The 16,950-nt window shown below is 39.6% G+C and overlaps 1 protein-coding gene across 1 annotated transcript in view; it reads right to left on the bottom strand.

Annotated features, from left to right (window-relative positions):
• Positions 1–335: 335 nt before the first annotated feature.
• LOC133443752 (tyrosine-protein kinase CSK-like) overlaps positions 336–16,950 on the bottom strand; it is a 20,990-nt gene continuing 4,375 nt past the window's right edge. Inside the window, exons 2-13 of the mRNA XM_061720946.1 lie at positions 10,883–10,982; positions 10,672–10,785; positions 10,047–10,159; positions 6,487–6,706; positions 4,808–4,901; positions 3,838–3,903; positions 3,527–3,626; positions 3,350–3,440; positions 3,173–3,246; positions 2,582–2,777; positions 1,813–1,899; positions 336–1,684 (exon numbers count right to left, since the gene is read on the bottom strand). Coding sequence (XP_061576930.1) covers positions 1,511–1,684; positions 1,813–1,899; positions 2,582–2,777; positions 3,173–3,246; positions 3,350–3,440; positions 3,527–3,626; positions 3,838–3,903; positions 4,808–4,901; positions 6,487–6,706; positions 10,047–10,159; positions 10,672–10,785; positions 10,883–10,897 — 1,344 coding nt within the window. The 5' untranslated portion in view covers positions 10,898–10,982 and the 3' untranslated portion in view covers positions 336–1,510. The remainder of the gene's footprint in view (positions 1,685–1,812; positions 1,900–2,581; positions 2,778–3,172; positions 3,247–3,349; positions 3,441–3,526; positions 3,627–3,837; positions 3,904–4,807; positions 4,902–6,486; positions 6,707–10,046; positions 10,160–10,671; positions 10,786–10,882; positions 10,983–16,950) is intronic.

Raw genomic sequence — 16,950 nt, 5'->3', positions numbered from 1 at the left:
ATGGCAATGTTCTGCTTTGAAAAGTTATTGTCAAATAAACATAAAAGGTGTGTCCAAACCTTTGAATATTCTACATACTTTTATTCTGCTTAGCACATCAGATATATATATTTTTTTAAATGTTGCACTTGCCCTTTGTCACATGAATACCTAGTAAGTTACAGGGATATACATAAGTATTAATTTTTAATACTGGCAAAATGCAGAGTAGCAACTCGTGTTTCTTTAAAAACAGCCAAATCTGCTGTAACTATCTTAATTTGGCCTAGATTTATCCGGTTTGTAAAAAACAGGAAGTTAAAAAAGTGAACTTTTTTCCCCCCAAGAGAAAAGCATTTAAAGATGGAAATTTTATTGTTGGAAATATCAGGAGGGTACATTTATCGACATTCAAAATCTGGACAGTTTGATTAAAGTCAATAACTCACATAGAAAAATATCTTGTCAGGTTGAGCATTTCCACACAAAAATGTTGTCTACTAAGCTGCACAGAAGAGGGTTGTTATATCAGCACTTGTGACTTTTTTGACTTACAAAAGGTTTAACAGGCATAATGCATTTCATATCAATTAAAAATATATCTGCATAGTTGCACTTATTTTACCTTAGTCCTTTTGATAAATAAAATCAACATCCACACAACGAGGTGTACCTGGGAGCTGTGAAAAAAAAAAAAAAAAAATGCAGCGAGTAATGACAAATTCAAACGCTTTTCCAATTTCCGAAGCGTCTTTCCTCTAGTACAGATGTCACGGATCCAGTCTCCCGAGTGAATCACCGCAAACGTAATGCCACCAGTATGAAGAGGATATGAAAACCTGCGAAGGCACTTTGACTCTGAGGCAGTTTGTGTTCGCAGGAAAGCCGGAATGATATGGCAGTTAAACATTCATCTCTGATAACAGAGCGTGGGAAGACGTGAAGAACCTTTCAGCTCTCTTAAAGAGCTGTGACTGAACATCATTAAAGGGCTGTTCACACAAAGATCTATAACTATAAAAAGACAAATATAAATATTCCAATATCCAAAATACACAGAAAAAAACGACACTAAAAACAACAACAATGATTTATCTGACACACTGTGATGCTGATGAGCTCTCTGATGTCTCCAGGACACCGATACTGACCCAAAAGTAAATATGACACAAAAGATTGGACCTCTCATCACAGGGTATCAGATTTTTCCTAATTCCTCACATTTTTGTAGAATTTTAGGAACCCACGTTTCTGGTTTTCTTTTGCTTCCACACACAGCGGTAGCAGGTCATCAGTCCAGTCTGGAGGCTCGAATCTTTAAAGTTACTCTTAATATAGTTATAGTTCTTGGCATGAATGGCCCTTAAGAAGAAGATGTGTTGTGTCTGTACTTTTCTGTCAATGAAAACATAATTTACTATCACATTTGACAAAAACTACAGTCCTTGAGATGTCACTTTCCAAGTTTCAGTCCAAGTGGTCAAAGCAAAAAACAAAAAAAAAACAAAAAAAAACTAAAGGAAGAAAGAAATCACTTTTTATGGCAGATGTGCTGTAGCCACTCTTTGAGCATCTGAAAGCTCGGTCGAGCAGAAGGGTCCAGGTTCCAGCACTGTTTCATGATATTGTACACCACTTCCGGGCAGCCCTCTGGACAGTCCATTTTGTAGCCCTTTTCCACTCGTGGCACTACGTCTTTCAACGGCTAAAGAAGAGCACAAAGTTGATGATGGGAAGTATTTCTCAGAGAAACACTAGAAAAACACAACTTAATGTAATTTATTAGAGTCAAACTTGTAGTCAGCATTTAAATCGCGCCTTTCTGATACTCACAATTCTTGGATAAGGGACTCGGCCAAACGAGTAAATCTCCCAAAGCAAAATACCGTAGCTCCAAACATCTGACTTGGTGGAAAATTTCTGTTGATTTACAGAAAAAACATACATGTTAGAACTTTTCCACTGTGTGTGGATACACACAGTAAAGCCAGCTTCTTATGGCGCTTTTGCACTAGTCCCGCCTCCGCCCGGCTCGGCTCGGTGCGGCCCCGTCTTGCACGTTTGCACTAGGGGCTGAGACGGGTAGAGCCGCTCCAAGCCGATACTTTTTCTGTAACCATTCTGGCGAGGTTCTTTGCGGGCTGAGCCGGGACTATTTCTGACGTCACCACCCTCCGCGCCACTGATTGGTCGGGGGGCGGGGCCGGCAGACGTTTGAATCAGGAAGCGGGAGTCAGCGCGAGAGCGACCCGCGGCTCGCAGCGATTTTATTATAAAGCGCAAAAGTCTGTTTGGTGATCCAACTCTGAGGTGCAGATGTTCATAAGCCTGGTGGCTGACGAGAGAATTAAAAAAGGGATGCAGACGGGCTGTTTTACTCTCAGCCGCTCGCGGCTCCAGCTGATTTCTCATCAGCGCCGACATGAACAAAGCGGTTGCGCAATCGAGTACGTCACAGCAGCTTCACCCCAACCTGCCCACTTCTCCCCTGGCTGTGGAAAAACAAACGGCTAGAGGCGTGACGAGCCGAGTCGGGCCGAGTCGGGCTCAGTAAGTCCTAGTGCAAAAGTGCCATGATTAGAAAGGTCCTGCAGCACTGTACCTTTTCTCTGAGGGCTTCTGGTGACGTCCATTTCACAGGCAGCTTTGCGGTATCCTGAGTGGAAGAAGCCTCTTTGGTCAAACCAAAGTCACTGACTTTGGCGATGTTGTCTTCTGACACGAGGACGTTTCGGGCAGCCAAATCACGGTGCACGAAGTTGTTGGTCTCCAGATACGCCATGGCTTCACAGACATTTCTGAAATACACAACGATTTACTTTAAAGTTTTATGTCAAACATCCAGTACTGTGGGTTTTTTTTGTTTGTTTTTTAACCAAAATGTCACTTATATTCCTTATAATGAATGGGTTTGTTACTTTTCTGGAAAAAAAAAATTACTTATTTTTATTATATCAGCTATGACAAAGCAAGAAATATCATGCAGCTTCTTTCAAAGTTATTGAGCTTGGGCAATGACTTGCAAGCGTATTTTCAGCATCTGACCTGTGGAATCATTAAATAAATCTTTGAAACAGAAATATGCAGAGTCATCGCGCTGCAAGTCTCGACTTAAGTCAAACACTGAATATGAGTAAAATTATTATTCCACAGTATAACTGCACACACTTTGCAACCTTTTAGAAACACTCACAGAGCAAAATTAAGGAGTGCTTCTCCACCGAGCACTGTACGACCTCTGGACCGCAGGTAATCAACCAAACAGCCCTAACAAAACAAAAAACAAAGGAGACAAACATTGTATATATTCAAGCCAAAGTTTCCAGATTCTTCCAGATATCGACAAACTACGAGACAGGGAGCCACCTACCTTGGCCATATACTCAGTAACTATAAAAAGACTCCCGTTCTCCTCTACGATCACCCCAAGCAGCTGTACCAGGTTATCATGCCGTAGTTGCCTGACAAAAGAGCGGATCATGCACACTCGTTATTCTGGTTTCATTTGAGTTTCCTAAAGCAATGATGACCTAATTAATCTCCTTACGTCATGACGGAGGCCTCTGCGATAAAAGCCTGCGCTGTGGCATCATTTTTTATGCATTTCACTGCTACTTGAGTCCCTCTATAGTCTCCTACCATGACATCTGGAATAATTAGAGAAAAGAAACAAATCAGATATTGAACTGCTACATTTCAAACTACTACACTTAACTACCTTAAGTGTAAACTTTGAGTTTGAGTTTTTTTCTGTTTACTAATTCACAAAGTACATGCTGTATCTGATTTCTGCAACATGAAACAATAAAACAGTCCAAGCTCGCCTGCACTGCACAGTATTAACCTGAAGCTACTTGCCTCCAAATTCTCCCTTCCCAATAACCTGCTGCAGCTTCAGGTCTTTTCTGCTCATGGACCAGCCACCTGTTGGACAGAAGAAAAAAAAAAAACGCACACACATACTTGAGAAATGCACTCTGCTATAGATAAAGTATAAGCAGTAGGAATGGGCGATATTTTACCGTTCACGATATACCGTCAAAAAAATTCCCCATGGTAAGAATTTGTCATCTCGCAGTAAAAACGATAAATTCCCGTTGATGATGTTTTTGTGTGAAGCTGATTTATGGTTCTGCGTTAAATCAACGCAGAGCATACGGCGTAGGCTGTGCGTCGATTTAACGCAGAACCATAAATCAGCCTTAACAAACATGGCGGAAGGCGGATCTGAGAGCGAGGAGCTTGTTGTTAAACGAGGCTCCAGCTCCATTATCTGGAACTGGTTTGGATTTAAAAAGAGTGACGAGGAGCAAACATCATCTATTATATGCAGAGTCTGCAAAAAAACAGTGAGTGCAAAGGATGGCTTTTATTTATTTGTCCTGTTTCTTTATTTATCAGGTTGTATCTTTTTTCTACTTTGTGATTTTATAAGCCAAGAAAACTTGAAGGACAATGGTACTTTTGCTGTTTGCACTGTTATCCCACTATGATACAGTTTGAATAAACGTTGAATCTGTTCTTACATTTCAAACTTTTCATTTGAGTCATTACAGTTTTGCAGTACAGGTGTACTAATTTAATTTGTTTTTATTAATTCAATTTAATTGGTGTAGTTTAGTAGCATTTAGTATTCTTTTAGAGCAGTGTTTTGGGGTCTCCAAAGTTAAAAAGGTGGAGTTCAATTGGTATTTTTTCTATCGTCATTTTTATCGTTGTCGGGATAAGTGCCAGAAATTATCGTGATACATTTTTTAGTCCAATACCGCCCATCCCTAATATGCAGCAGGAGTTGTGTGGTAGAAATCATGAAGAAACTGAGGCCTACCTCTGGAAAACTCATCCTGAGCAGCTACAGTTCCCTCCTCCAGCTTTGGCTTCATTAGTTTGGTGCACAGGCCATCAGCATCTTTGGTGTAGTGCTGAAAACAGTCAAAGATCCAAAAACACAGTTTGAAATGACAAGAAACGCCAGAAAATAAAGAGACAATACGAACGTTCATTTAAATGTTAAAACCTTTTTTCTTCACCGTCTCCAAGCTGTTAACTGAAGGGAATCAATGGGTTTATTTATGTTAAATTCTCTGAGTTGACTCATGCTGTACATTTATTCTGTAAAGATAATCGTGAAATGAAATAGTTTAAGTGTTCTGCTGCTTGGTTGTAAATGTATTCCTCTTTGTAGGGGATATAGATACCAGAGATCTACAAATTGATTGGCTGGTGATTGGAATCACCTGATTTTTGTCTGATCAGTTCTGACTGATATCGACCGGTATTCATTACTGATTAAAGTGACTGATGTGTTTTTCCATTCAGTATATGTAATCTATGCACAGACATAAAAATGTTTATTTCAAATGTATTTATTGTTTGGGGAGAGGGCGATAAATGCATCAGCTTAGATGCTTAAAATGATGAGAAATTAAAACCTTTCTCCCCCCCCATCAGTAAGCACATCATGAACCAAAATTGTTGCTAAAATTAATAACTGCAGTGAAGAAAACTGGGCAAAAATGTTATAAGCAGGTCAGAACTTTAAGAAAATCGGAAATTGGAATGTGTAAAGAAAACTGCGACAATATCCCTCCTGTATCACATCTAGTGGGTCAGCCGTTTTCAGTTTTCTCACAGCAGCAGACAGATGGGGAGGAGCCATGCAGAACTAGGATAAACATCTCATCACAATACTCTCGGCTCAGTTGGTTATCGTCTTTTCGCTTCCTGTCGAACTCCTTAACAGCTCAGTGATTCATTGATACAGTCAGTATACAGCATGTGTGACACAATTGACACTTTACAGTGCTTTGCTTAGTGTTTGTTGTTTCTTAGTTGCAACATCAGAATTTATTGAATTGGAAAAAAGGATCAGCTGCATGTTAGGCAAGAATACCTTCTTTTTTCCATATAAGGGATTCCACTGTAAGATAAAGGAGATTTATGCAGTTGGCTGACAAACAAGCTAAAAACAGGAGAGAAAAATCAGCTTTTCATTCATTTTTTACTTCACCATCGATGGCTTTACAGAAAAGAGAATAAAAACCTAAATTTAGTGCAATGCCATGGCCGCATCCAGATCTCTGTGCCACGTGAGAGTCCCCTCACCTGAATGGATTATAGTTTTGATTTAGTCTATTTAGGTCTGTCTGATTAAATGAACAAACCACAGAGCAGATAACTGAAAAATATCAATCATCCTGAATAGATTTGTTTACACCAGCTTTTTTTGAGGGGAATATTTGGTAAGCTGCAGTTTAAAACAAGCACTTTATACAGGAATCAGTTTAAGAGTGAGGGCCTCAAGTCTGTTTGAGGTTACACTCTGAACCTCAGCATGCTGTTAACTTCCTCTATGACACTTCCTGTTAATTACATGTTCCAGGAACTTCACATCATGTCAGTAGCAGTAGTGTAGTTACACCAGGACTCTAAAAGCAAACGCACAGTGGACAGAAGCTGAATATAGCAGCCAAACTCAAAACACTGACGTTAAGTCGTACATCTCACCTCAACCAGCTGCATGAGATTCTCAAAATAGGCTTCTTCGTCGATGGTGAGCTTGCCGTTGTGGTAGATGATGCGGTAGTGCTCCACCTTGCCATCGCAGCTCACACAGAGAGTGTAGTCGCCGGGGAAGTTGGTGCTCTCCCGCACCAAGAACAGGCCCGTCTCTGGGGGTTTTAGCAGCTCCTCTGCCCTATCCCGCGTTATCTTGCCATGAAACCATCTGGAGGGAGAGAAGCCGGGGAAGTGTACACACACATAAATATAAACAAGTATAAATAAATATCTTTTGTCTTTTTTTTTGTACATTTGACCTCAAGACTGACCAAAATCTATTGCTTGATGTGAGAATTAAACAATGGTTAATAATCGCCGAAGTGATTAATCAATCTACCTCTGATGTTATCGCTGTATATTCTGTTTGTATCTTAATAAAGACACTGAAAAATAATTATGAATATCTTTTAAGCTTTGCAACAACAAGAGCATCTAGTGGTGCCCAACACAATGTAGAGTACCATCTATATCGATATTTGATGGATTTACTCCACCAGCAACGTTCTTAGTTTCACCTGGTAAACCTAGTAAAGTGGGGAGTTTATATGCAGTTTATAGACGGTATATATTATATACACACCTGGTAAGTGTGTATGTATATCCAGTCCTTTACTCTAACCCTACATGTGGCATTTAGAATATAAAATACTTTCCAACTCTTCATATATTGAGTTTTGCATAATAATATTGGAAACTAATCTTTCAGCAAGAAAAAGGAAACAACTGTGGACTTTATGTCCTGCCTTTTTAAACTCTCCTTTCTTGCGCGTGTTTTTTACTCCTGCAAGTCGTCCTAAGAGTGAGTGCATGTTATATAAAGTTTTTTATATGTTTATTTGCAGGTTAAGGGTTTTTGTTTTCTCTTAGTACTTTGTGCGTTTTATTATAAAACGACACTGATTTGTATATTTGACCTTTTTTATTCCCTTTTTAATGTACAAGAGAATACAGTCACCACAATTCACTTATGGACTGCCAGATTTTTGTTTGTTTCTTTGTTTTTATGGGTATTTTTTTTTTAAACACAGCCATAAATGGTAATATATATAGTTTTATCTCTCTCTTGTTCAAAGACACGTGTCTGAATCTGTGGAGGATCTCGAGTCTTTACAGTCTTAGTTAAAATACTCAAACACACGCAGCACAGCAGAAGAAGCATGTGGATTAGCATGAAGTTTGTTGGCAACAGGGAAATATTATCATTCATAACTACACAAGTAAAGTTATTTTTAGCTTGTTAACATGAGCTATGTGACAACAATGAGTAAAGGCTGATACTCAACAAACAACAAATGTCTGTTTTTGTGACTATACATCAGCCTTTAATGTTGTTTCACCAACATGAGGATTTCTGACTGACCAACAAGCTTCTCAAAACCCTGACTGACATTTATCAGCTTGTTTATAATGTCCAATAAAGGCTAGTATTCTTTTTAATTCTCTCAGTACATTTTATTGAAGATGCACATTTCTATTTGGTGCACGAGTACGACTTGACAGCTTGTTTCCACTTGCTCTCTGCAGGGAATATGAAACTAGATGTCGATGCTAATGAAGTCAATGCTGCTAAAATCAGCTCATTTCCTGAATGTGAGAGAAACTATGCTCATAACAGCCCACGCTTTTAGCCTTTACAATTTCAAACAGTCAAAACAACTGAAAAAAAAAATTTGTTTTTCAGAAGACTGATAATTACTTGCATTGAATGCTAGCCCAGTTTACACACTGTCTCCTAAATCATCTGTAGGAGCTGAACATTTTTAACGTGAAGGACAAACACTGGATGGAAGGTTCTAATTGGATGAACTTCCTCTTCTGTCGCACGAGTGAACAAAACAAGGGGAAATGAGGCGTTTGCACATGGAACTGCACCAAAATGAAAACTGATAGTCACAAAAGAGCAGATGACAGAGGCGGTGGGGGTAGGGGCATTTCAGGGGGCTCCTGCCCCCGTGGGCCCGTCCCACCCGGGGTTTGTAAGTCCAGACTTATAGATCTGCTAAGATGAGACCGTTTCAGATCCAGATCTATTCAAAGTCTGGTAGAAGCTTAACTTCTACTGTATTAAACTTAAAAGAGAAGCAAACTAATGTGTTGGAGAACATAACTGTAGCTACATGTCTTTTATCATGTCTCAGTGCACTTTCTCAGCTTAAAGATTCTAATTCAGACAAAAAAGAAAACGCAGCCATTTTCATATTCAGAAATGTTGTCCGTTTTAAAGTTGCCGTGTAAAGGTATTTCTCAAAGATGAGTCTGTGAGGTTTATTTTGGGCGCCGTGCCGACCAGTGAAAGGTTGAATCAGAGGTGGCGTGGGGTCATGAAGGGACACCGTCACTGCGAGCCTATGCGGATGGTTCATTTCTAATAGCCTTTGAGAAATTTTCATCTTTCCATGTTTAATCAGCCGTATGATACTATCGCTACCCTTAAATGATCCTTTAGTGAAAGTCATTTAAATAATGTTTTCAGCATGCAGATGTATAGATTACTGAGATTTGCATATTCGCCATGACCAGTTTTATTACCGCGGCAGTCACGTATTCAAATGTAGCTTTTGGAATGTACAGTAGCAACATTTGCATGTGGCTCCAGAAGAAATTTAAATATCACACAGGGAGCCTTGTTGGAAAGCTCAGACAAAAGGCATTTGGTCACAGAAATAGAAGTTACTTCCTTATGAGATGTAAGCAGGCTATTGTGGAAACCTTGTTTCCCCTTCAGTTCAATCTTAACGGTAGGTAAGTTAACGTACTCGCCGAGGCTGCAACACCGCCCTTACTACTCTGCTTTCACATTTGTTGCTGCTGACATTTGCTAAATTGAGAACTTGATGCTTCATGATAAGATGAGTTTCTTTGATTCTTATCTGTTTTTTTTTCCTTTTTTAAACACAGCTCATCTGCAAACAAGGTGTATAAGAGAAAAGATGAAAGGCTGAAAGGTGGATCAGAAAAACAGGAGCTCATGCGGGGATGGTTACCAGAAATGTTTTGAATTATTTTTCATTTCACTTGTTGTGTACGTTCTGCTTTATTATGATGAAAGCACTGGAGACCTAATTTTGCTAAATCTAAATCTTTTGCTCAGGTACACAGACATACATGCACACGGAAACCTATCACATGAGCAAAAGGGAAGATTTTCAAGATTACTTCAGTCTAAAATAGAAAAGAAACAACAGGAAACTGTGCTGAGTTCATGCAAAGCTGGAGTGGTGGCAGACACAAGTGCACTGCAATTACAACACAGCCCAACCAAACTGTGGTCTCCATTCACATAACCACAGCGTCAGTGCCACGACAAGTGAAGCAGCGGCCGTCGGCAGCCACGCAGCTGGAGGAAGAATGCGAGGCTGAGCTTTTTTGGCCATTGCTGCAACACCACCCTAAGCTGGTGTGGTGGGCGGAGATATAAACAGCACATACATTAACCTATTTCTGTTCGCTGTGAAAGTAGGAAATAAAAGGGGTCATCATAACAAGCCGAGGTATGATTCACTTACGGCATCAGGCTCAGTTTGCCGCAGGTTTTCACGCCTTCTCTCTTCTGAACATAGTTGGCGGGGATCGTTCCCTCGCGACCCGACGCATTTTTAGCTTTGTACCAGTTTGGGTCCTGAAACACAGAAGTCGATACATAGGATATTTGATATGGACATCAGTGTATAATTTAAATTTAAAAACAACAATCATCTAGGGCTGGGCGATTTTGGACAAAAATAAAATCCAGATTTTTTTCTCTGAAAACCCGATTTTTCGATTTCGATTTTTTTGGTAAAACTACAAAAGACAATGGAATAAATTGTTTCAAATATTTTATCTTTATTTTTAAAGAAAAATAGCAAACAAATTTCCCTATTGGGAATGAAGTGCAATTGAAAGATACTGTAAATCCTCCTTGAGTTTAGTAAAGTGACAACATTTACAATTTTCTTGACCAAACAAAGATGACTAGACGAGCTCTGTCTGTAATGCAGCCAGCTGCAAAAAAGGAAAATCGATTTTGCGATTTTCCTTTTTAACAACGTCTTGATTAATAAATCCGATTTAGATTTAAAATCGATTAATCGCACAGCCCAAAAAATCATCTTAAAAATCTTTCTTGGAAGGAACAAGGGTCTGGTTTACCTTTGTGACTATGATGATGGTCAAAATGTCTCCTTTGTTGAACGGCAGGTCCTGCTCTGATGTTCCTTTGAAGTTGTACCTGGCCACACACTCTGTGCCCTGCGGCCATGAACTCTAGAACCAGGGATATCATGTTATTTAGAAAGAAAATAAGAGCGAGAGATTGGTTTTTGACGTGGGATTGGGTTTGCGCCGTGAAGGCCGATCTTACCTGGACCTCTGTCATGATGAGGCGCGGCGATCCTCTCACAGGTGACGTTTTCTAGCTGCTACCATTAGAGCTGGTAAACACACACGCACGCTTACAGTATCTAGAAACGACAAACAGAAGAGCAATATCTTCAGAAACGCAAACAAATATTTAAAAAAAAAAAAAGAAATACTGAATTTATGGTTTTCATTGTAATTTAAGAGCACACTGATCAGCCTAATGGCTGCCTTATGTGTGAATGTGCCGCAGTAATGTCAGATCAGACGATAAAAATAACCCACTCATACGGAAAGCAGAACTAGCAACAATTCTTTTTTTAATCACACTTTCACAACTGGTGCACAATGTATTTGTCTCACAGGACAACGGCGTGTACATGCAGAGCCTTCAGTGACTTCTGGACAGAAAACAACACACAAAATCAAACTGGATCTAATTGATAATCACTGCAGGACTAGTTACCCTACTTTGTTTAGATTTAATTTCTTGATCCTGACCTTGGTTACTGGGCCTCATATCCGGCACTTTACAAACCTCATTGTACATTTTTGTCTATACTTTTTACCTATCCTAAGTTCCTAAGTCACTTTTGTACAGACTCACCCGGCACTTTAAAACCTCATTTTGTACATTTCCGGTCTACATTTTATTTGACTGTTTATACTTTTTATTGTTTATACATTTCATTTTATTTTATTATCTCTTATATATTTGTTTTTATATTTGTATTGCGTTGCACCAATCACCATAACAAATTCCTCGTGTGAAAACTTGGCAATAAACCCTTTTCTGATTCTGATTCTGATTCTTAAAGGGATCAAGATAGCTCTCTTCCAGTGCTGGAATGCAAACTTGTGGTGGGATGTGACCAGACTCGAGGGACCCGTCCAACCCAGGGCTTCTTTCTGCCAGCAGAGCAGCCTCTGTGACAGCGAGCTCGGGCCTGAGTCAGCCCGGGGCCGACGTTTCCATGATACACACAGAACAAAGCAGAGCAGAGGCGTCATAGTTAAAAGATGACCTATGGATTAAGTCATGCTCAATATCCCAGATCTGTCCTCCCTCAAAGCTCCCACTTCCTCTCTCTCCGTCTTTCGGTTCCCGACCAGAGGTGGTGGGGCTCAGTGGTCAGAGCTCAGGGAAAATCCTAGCTCTCATAATCTGTCACTTTTACATGAGGTCACATCCTTTGAAACGCCTGAGCAGCCAACTTCCTGTACGACATCCCAGATCGGGAGTCCTCCACTATTAGGACAGGGTGCTGAGAAACATGAAAATATCAACACATGCTTTGTTCTTATCCCGCTTTACCTTTTTGGAAGGGGCGCGCCTCGTACCGAAAAACCCAATCGTACTTCCTTCCGATGTCGCACGTTGCAATGAAAAGCGAGGATTTGCATGAACACCAAATGGGAATTTTAAAAACTGTCATCAGTCAACGAAACAGATGTGACAGATGTTTGTCCCCTGAGGAGCAACGCAGCTGTCTTCCGCCTTGAGGGACAAAAGTATGTGAATGCATTTCCCACTCTCAAACCCCCCCCCTACTCATCCCCACCCAGCTATGTTACACTTTGACATTTCACACAGTGCAGAGTTGGGACGAAAAACCAGAAAAGACCTCCACAGACACAGCAGCGGCTCGCTGAGGTTGTGAGAAACGTTCCACATCAACGCTTTCAACTCATGACAGTTGGATTTTGTCCTCTCAAAGTGCCATTTTTATTTAGTCTCATCAATGGTGATGAAAATGGTGAATTGTGAACATCGTCTGTGATCCCTTTTAGCCAACATGACATGTGACCTTCTTCTGCATCAGCTATCATCTCAGATTACTTCTAGGTAGCTCCAGCAGTTCATAAAGGATTTAAAAATATAGAATGATGATGTTATAGAATATAACAAACTGAGTACTAGGGATGGGCGATATTTTACCGTTCACGATATATCGTCAAAAAAAATTCCCCACGGTAAGAATTTGTCATCTCGCGGTAAAAACGATGAAAGAAAGAAAGAAAGAAAGAAAGAAAGAAAGAAAGAAAGAAAGAAAGAAAGAAAGAAAGAAAGAAAGAAAGAAAGAAAGAAAGAAAGAAAGAAAGAAAGAAAGAAAGAAAGAAAGAAAGAAAGAAAGAAAGAAAGAAAGAAAGAAAGAAAGAAAGAAAGAAAGAAAGAAAGAAAGAAAGAAAGAAAGAAAGAAAGGAGTCATTACAGTTTTGCAGTACAGGTGGACTCATTTAATAGTTTTTTATCAATTCAATTGGTGTAGTTTAGTAGCATTTAGTATTCTTTTAGAGCAGTGTTTTGGTGGAGTTGAATTGGTATTTTTTTAATCGTCATTTTTATCGTTATCGGGTTAAATGCCAGAAACTATCGTGATACATTTTTTAGTCCACACCGCCCATCCCTACTGAGTACTCTATTCTTCCAAGAGCGATAGAAAATCTATGGTGGCCACTGAAAACGACAAGAAAATAAATAAAAGTGAAAGGCAGACTCTACGGTCAGCGTTCTGCTTGCTCCTTGTGGGCCACTTTAGGAGCCAGGTAGGACCTGTAATGTCTGTCTGCATTTATTCAGGGTTCAGTTCACAACTCTACACTAACGTGGGAAAGGATCCCTTCACACTTAAAAAAAAAGGCAAAAACACATCGTTCTACATAAGAGAAGTACCAGAAAAGTGCTCCACTGGATTTCATCAGGACCAAATGCATACTGTAAACCTTCTGGTGCCACTAAAGGTAAAGGTGAAGGATTACCAGAGTCCAGTATGGATCCGAATTTAGCTTATTTATGAAGTTCACGATTTTATTTGAAGGGGCATTTGAATCTGCTCCGATATTAATGTATCCTATGAAATATTAAAAAAAAAACAAAGTGAGGCAAAGGAAAGAACTGAAAAGAAACATAATGTAGATCAAGAAGCGTCAGTAAAACTCTACATAAGCCACTAGATCACTTTTCAAGCGTTGATCATGAGCTAAAAGAAAAACCCTTTAAATTTAAGATATGAATTTTTGGGAAAAAAGAAAAACAAAAACAGATTTGGTTCTTTATATCATAGCTTGGTCTTAGCAGAGGCCTGCGCTCTCTGAGGGACCTTTCCGTTTATTTTTAATATTACTGAAGACAGAGCACTTACTGAGAAGCAGCTCTTCCATGTTTTAGAAATGCAGGCTAACATTAAACCTTCTCCGTCACCAGATTTAGCAAAATGCATCACAATTCACTGGATAGCATGCTGCCATATTGCCGAGAGAGTTTCCCAGGACCAGGAGGGGAATAACTAGTTTAGTCATCTGATCTCAACTCATTTGACCTGCAGTCAATAAAAAATGAGAAACTCTCCAAGAGTCATGGTCTGAGACAGTATCTCTGAAATATAACGCATCTTCTCATGTTTGATGAGCCAAACCCTTCTACAATTTAATTTCTTTTTATAAAAGTGGTGGATACTAGTGTATAAAATATAAGAAATAAACACCTTCACCAACAGCTACTTCAGCACCGTTAAAGTAGATAGAAAAGGCCATGAAAATGCAGATATTAATGTATAAGCTCCAACCGTGTCTTTGGTGTACGAACTGGGGAACTTCCACTTCGTTCTCTCCCTCAAGTTGTCAGTCAGCACTTATTTGTCCATTTCTCACTACAGAACTGTAGCTTTCAAATTGCTAAGAGCTTTCCAGAGCCTGAACTTTTAAGAACCTAGTAAGCCTTTAATGCAAGGTTTTCCTTTCCTTACAAACTGGAACGCCTCAGCCCAGCCGAGAGCCGTGCAACAAGCCCGGATAAGAACATTTCTAAACTTTGTTCCAACTCAGTACAAGTTAAAATTGGACACAGGAAATCACGCTTATGATGCTCCGGCCTCCCACACAACAGTACTGTTTTAATTCACCCCCTCATGGGATCCTGAATGCATCCCAGCAGCAGCAGCAACAGCAGCAGCAGCAGCAGCAGCAGCAGCAGCATAGGGCTGGGCGATATATCGGGATTTTAATATATATCGATATATTTTCAAACGCGATATGGTACGAGACAATATCGTTTATATTGATTATTTAAAAAAAAAAAAATAATATATATTTTTTTTTAATGATTTTGATATAGCTTATTTTGTGACAAATTGACTTGAATGTTTTATTTGAGATTTGCACAAATGTTTTGTTATTTGCACAACTGTCAACCTCAGTGGAAAAGTCTGCCTGTTACTGTCTATATTGTATTAATTGCACAGTGTATTTTAATGTAATTGTTATGCAGGATTAAAAAATATTCTATATATGCAGTTTATTTTTATTTCATTTGTTTTATACATTTTGATATTGTGCAGACCTCTGTTAATAAAGGAACCTGTGTGACATTTGGCACGAGGCTTTGTATTAAAACTGACTGTTTTTTTAAGGGTTTGCCTCAGAAAAAAATGAAGCTAACAGAGATGCTATGCTATAACCCCAATTATGGCACAGAAAAAATATTGATATATATCGAGTATCGCCATTCAGCTAGAAAATATCGAGATATGACTTTTGGTCCGTATCGCCCAGCCCTACAGCAGCAGCAGCGGTGCAGCGGCGGCGTGAATGGGACACGACTCAGTCTGCCGCAGAGCCACGCTGCCATTTCCAGAAGGCTCTCCATGGAACCACAGCTTTGCCCTTTTCAGAAAGCACACAAGGCTGTCATTGTGAGTCGGTCAACTTTCTACTGAGCCTTGTCTCGCTGAGAAGTCCATCATCATCTGGTCAGTGAGCGGCTTTAAGGGCAGCGACAGTTCAGTCCAGCAGGTCTGAATACTAATGAGCCAACTGTTCCTCAGAATACTGCATCTGAATGCAGAAAAACCATCTCGTGTTTACGATTTTTATGTTTAAAAAAAAAACATGATTACATAATAAAACGACTACCTTGTCTAAAGGTGGGGGATTTTTTTTTTTTTTAATTATCAAACAGTGACACACTGTATGCAAACTATAAACTGGGATATCTGATTTTTGTATGTGAGAACCTAAACAATGAATGACAGCGACCAGACAAAACAACAGGAACCGGACAGAGCGAACCTGAATGGGGTCAGAAAACATCCGAATCTGTCTGACCCCTCAGGCAGCAAAATATGACGACCTGACGATCGGCAGCCGCCTTCCATCTGATGCAAGTCGGTGGCAGCCTGATTCAGACTGATCAAGACAATGCACAAAGCAAGACAGGACAGGAATGCTGAGACGTCTCCTGTGGCCTTTGGTAAATCTGCCACTCCCTCAAATACCCGCAGACCAAATCTGAAATGAGGAATCCCGATTGTGCCAAGCGATCATGTCAGGTGATGACGTTTTGCGAATGGATTTGGAGGGTTCTGTCCTCCTTTAAAGGAGAGTAAAGCAAATCTTCAAGCTGATACTGGAGAGCATAGAGACTGAATTCAAGTGAAGGGTCACAAGATTTCCTTGCAGATTCATGTGAATGGTTACCAGGCAGTCTTGTGTTTTCCCTCACGTGTATTTCAAGAACACAAGTTATAACCTTTGTTTTCATCTTTTATGACTTATCAACTTTCTAAAAATATCCAAAGATTCACAAAAATAACCTTACTGCAGCAGCAAAATATTACCTGAAAACTTAACAATATTATACGTGATGATATATTAGTCACAATTTTCTATAGAACTTTAATTTTTTTAAATAAAATTTGCTAATATCAAATTAGCATTTTGCAAGACTTTTAACTCGCCACAAAATATTTATAACTGATTAGATAGTACTGTTAATGTATTTTTCTTACTTGCGTATTGACACAGATTAACTAGGGTTTTTGTAAATGCATTGATTTACACTTGTTACGTGGGGAAACAATGAATAACTACATGCAAAAAATGCTGCCATTTTGCAAGTTCATTAAAAAAACGGTTATAAATGAAACTCACATCCCTTTTTCGGCACGTAAACAGCCTTCTTTGCTGTCCCACACAACCACCAAACACGTTTAGTGGAGGAGCCAGGTGGAGCGGTGGAGGACTCGGAGGCGAGTGCTTTCAACTGACGGCCAACAGTTAGCAGTAGTGGCATTT

Source organism: Cololabis saira, chromosome 5, assembly GCF_033807715.1.
Source record: "Cololabis saira isolate AMF1-May2022 chromosome 5, fColSai1.1, whole genome shotgun sequence".
NCBI classification, from domain to species: Eukaryota; Metazoa; Chordata; class Actinopteri; order Beloniformes; family Belonidae; genus Cololabis; species Cololabis saira.
Note: the sequence above shows the minus strand (reverse complement) of the source record. Positions and strands in the feature narration are given on the sequence as shown.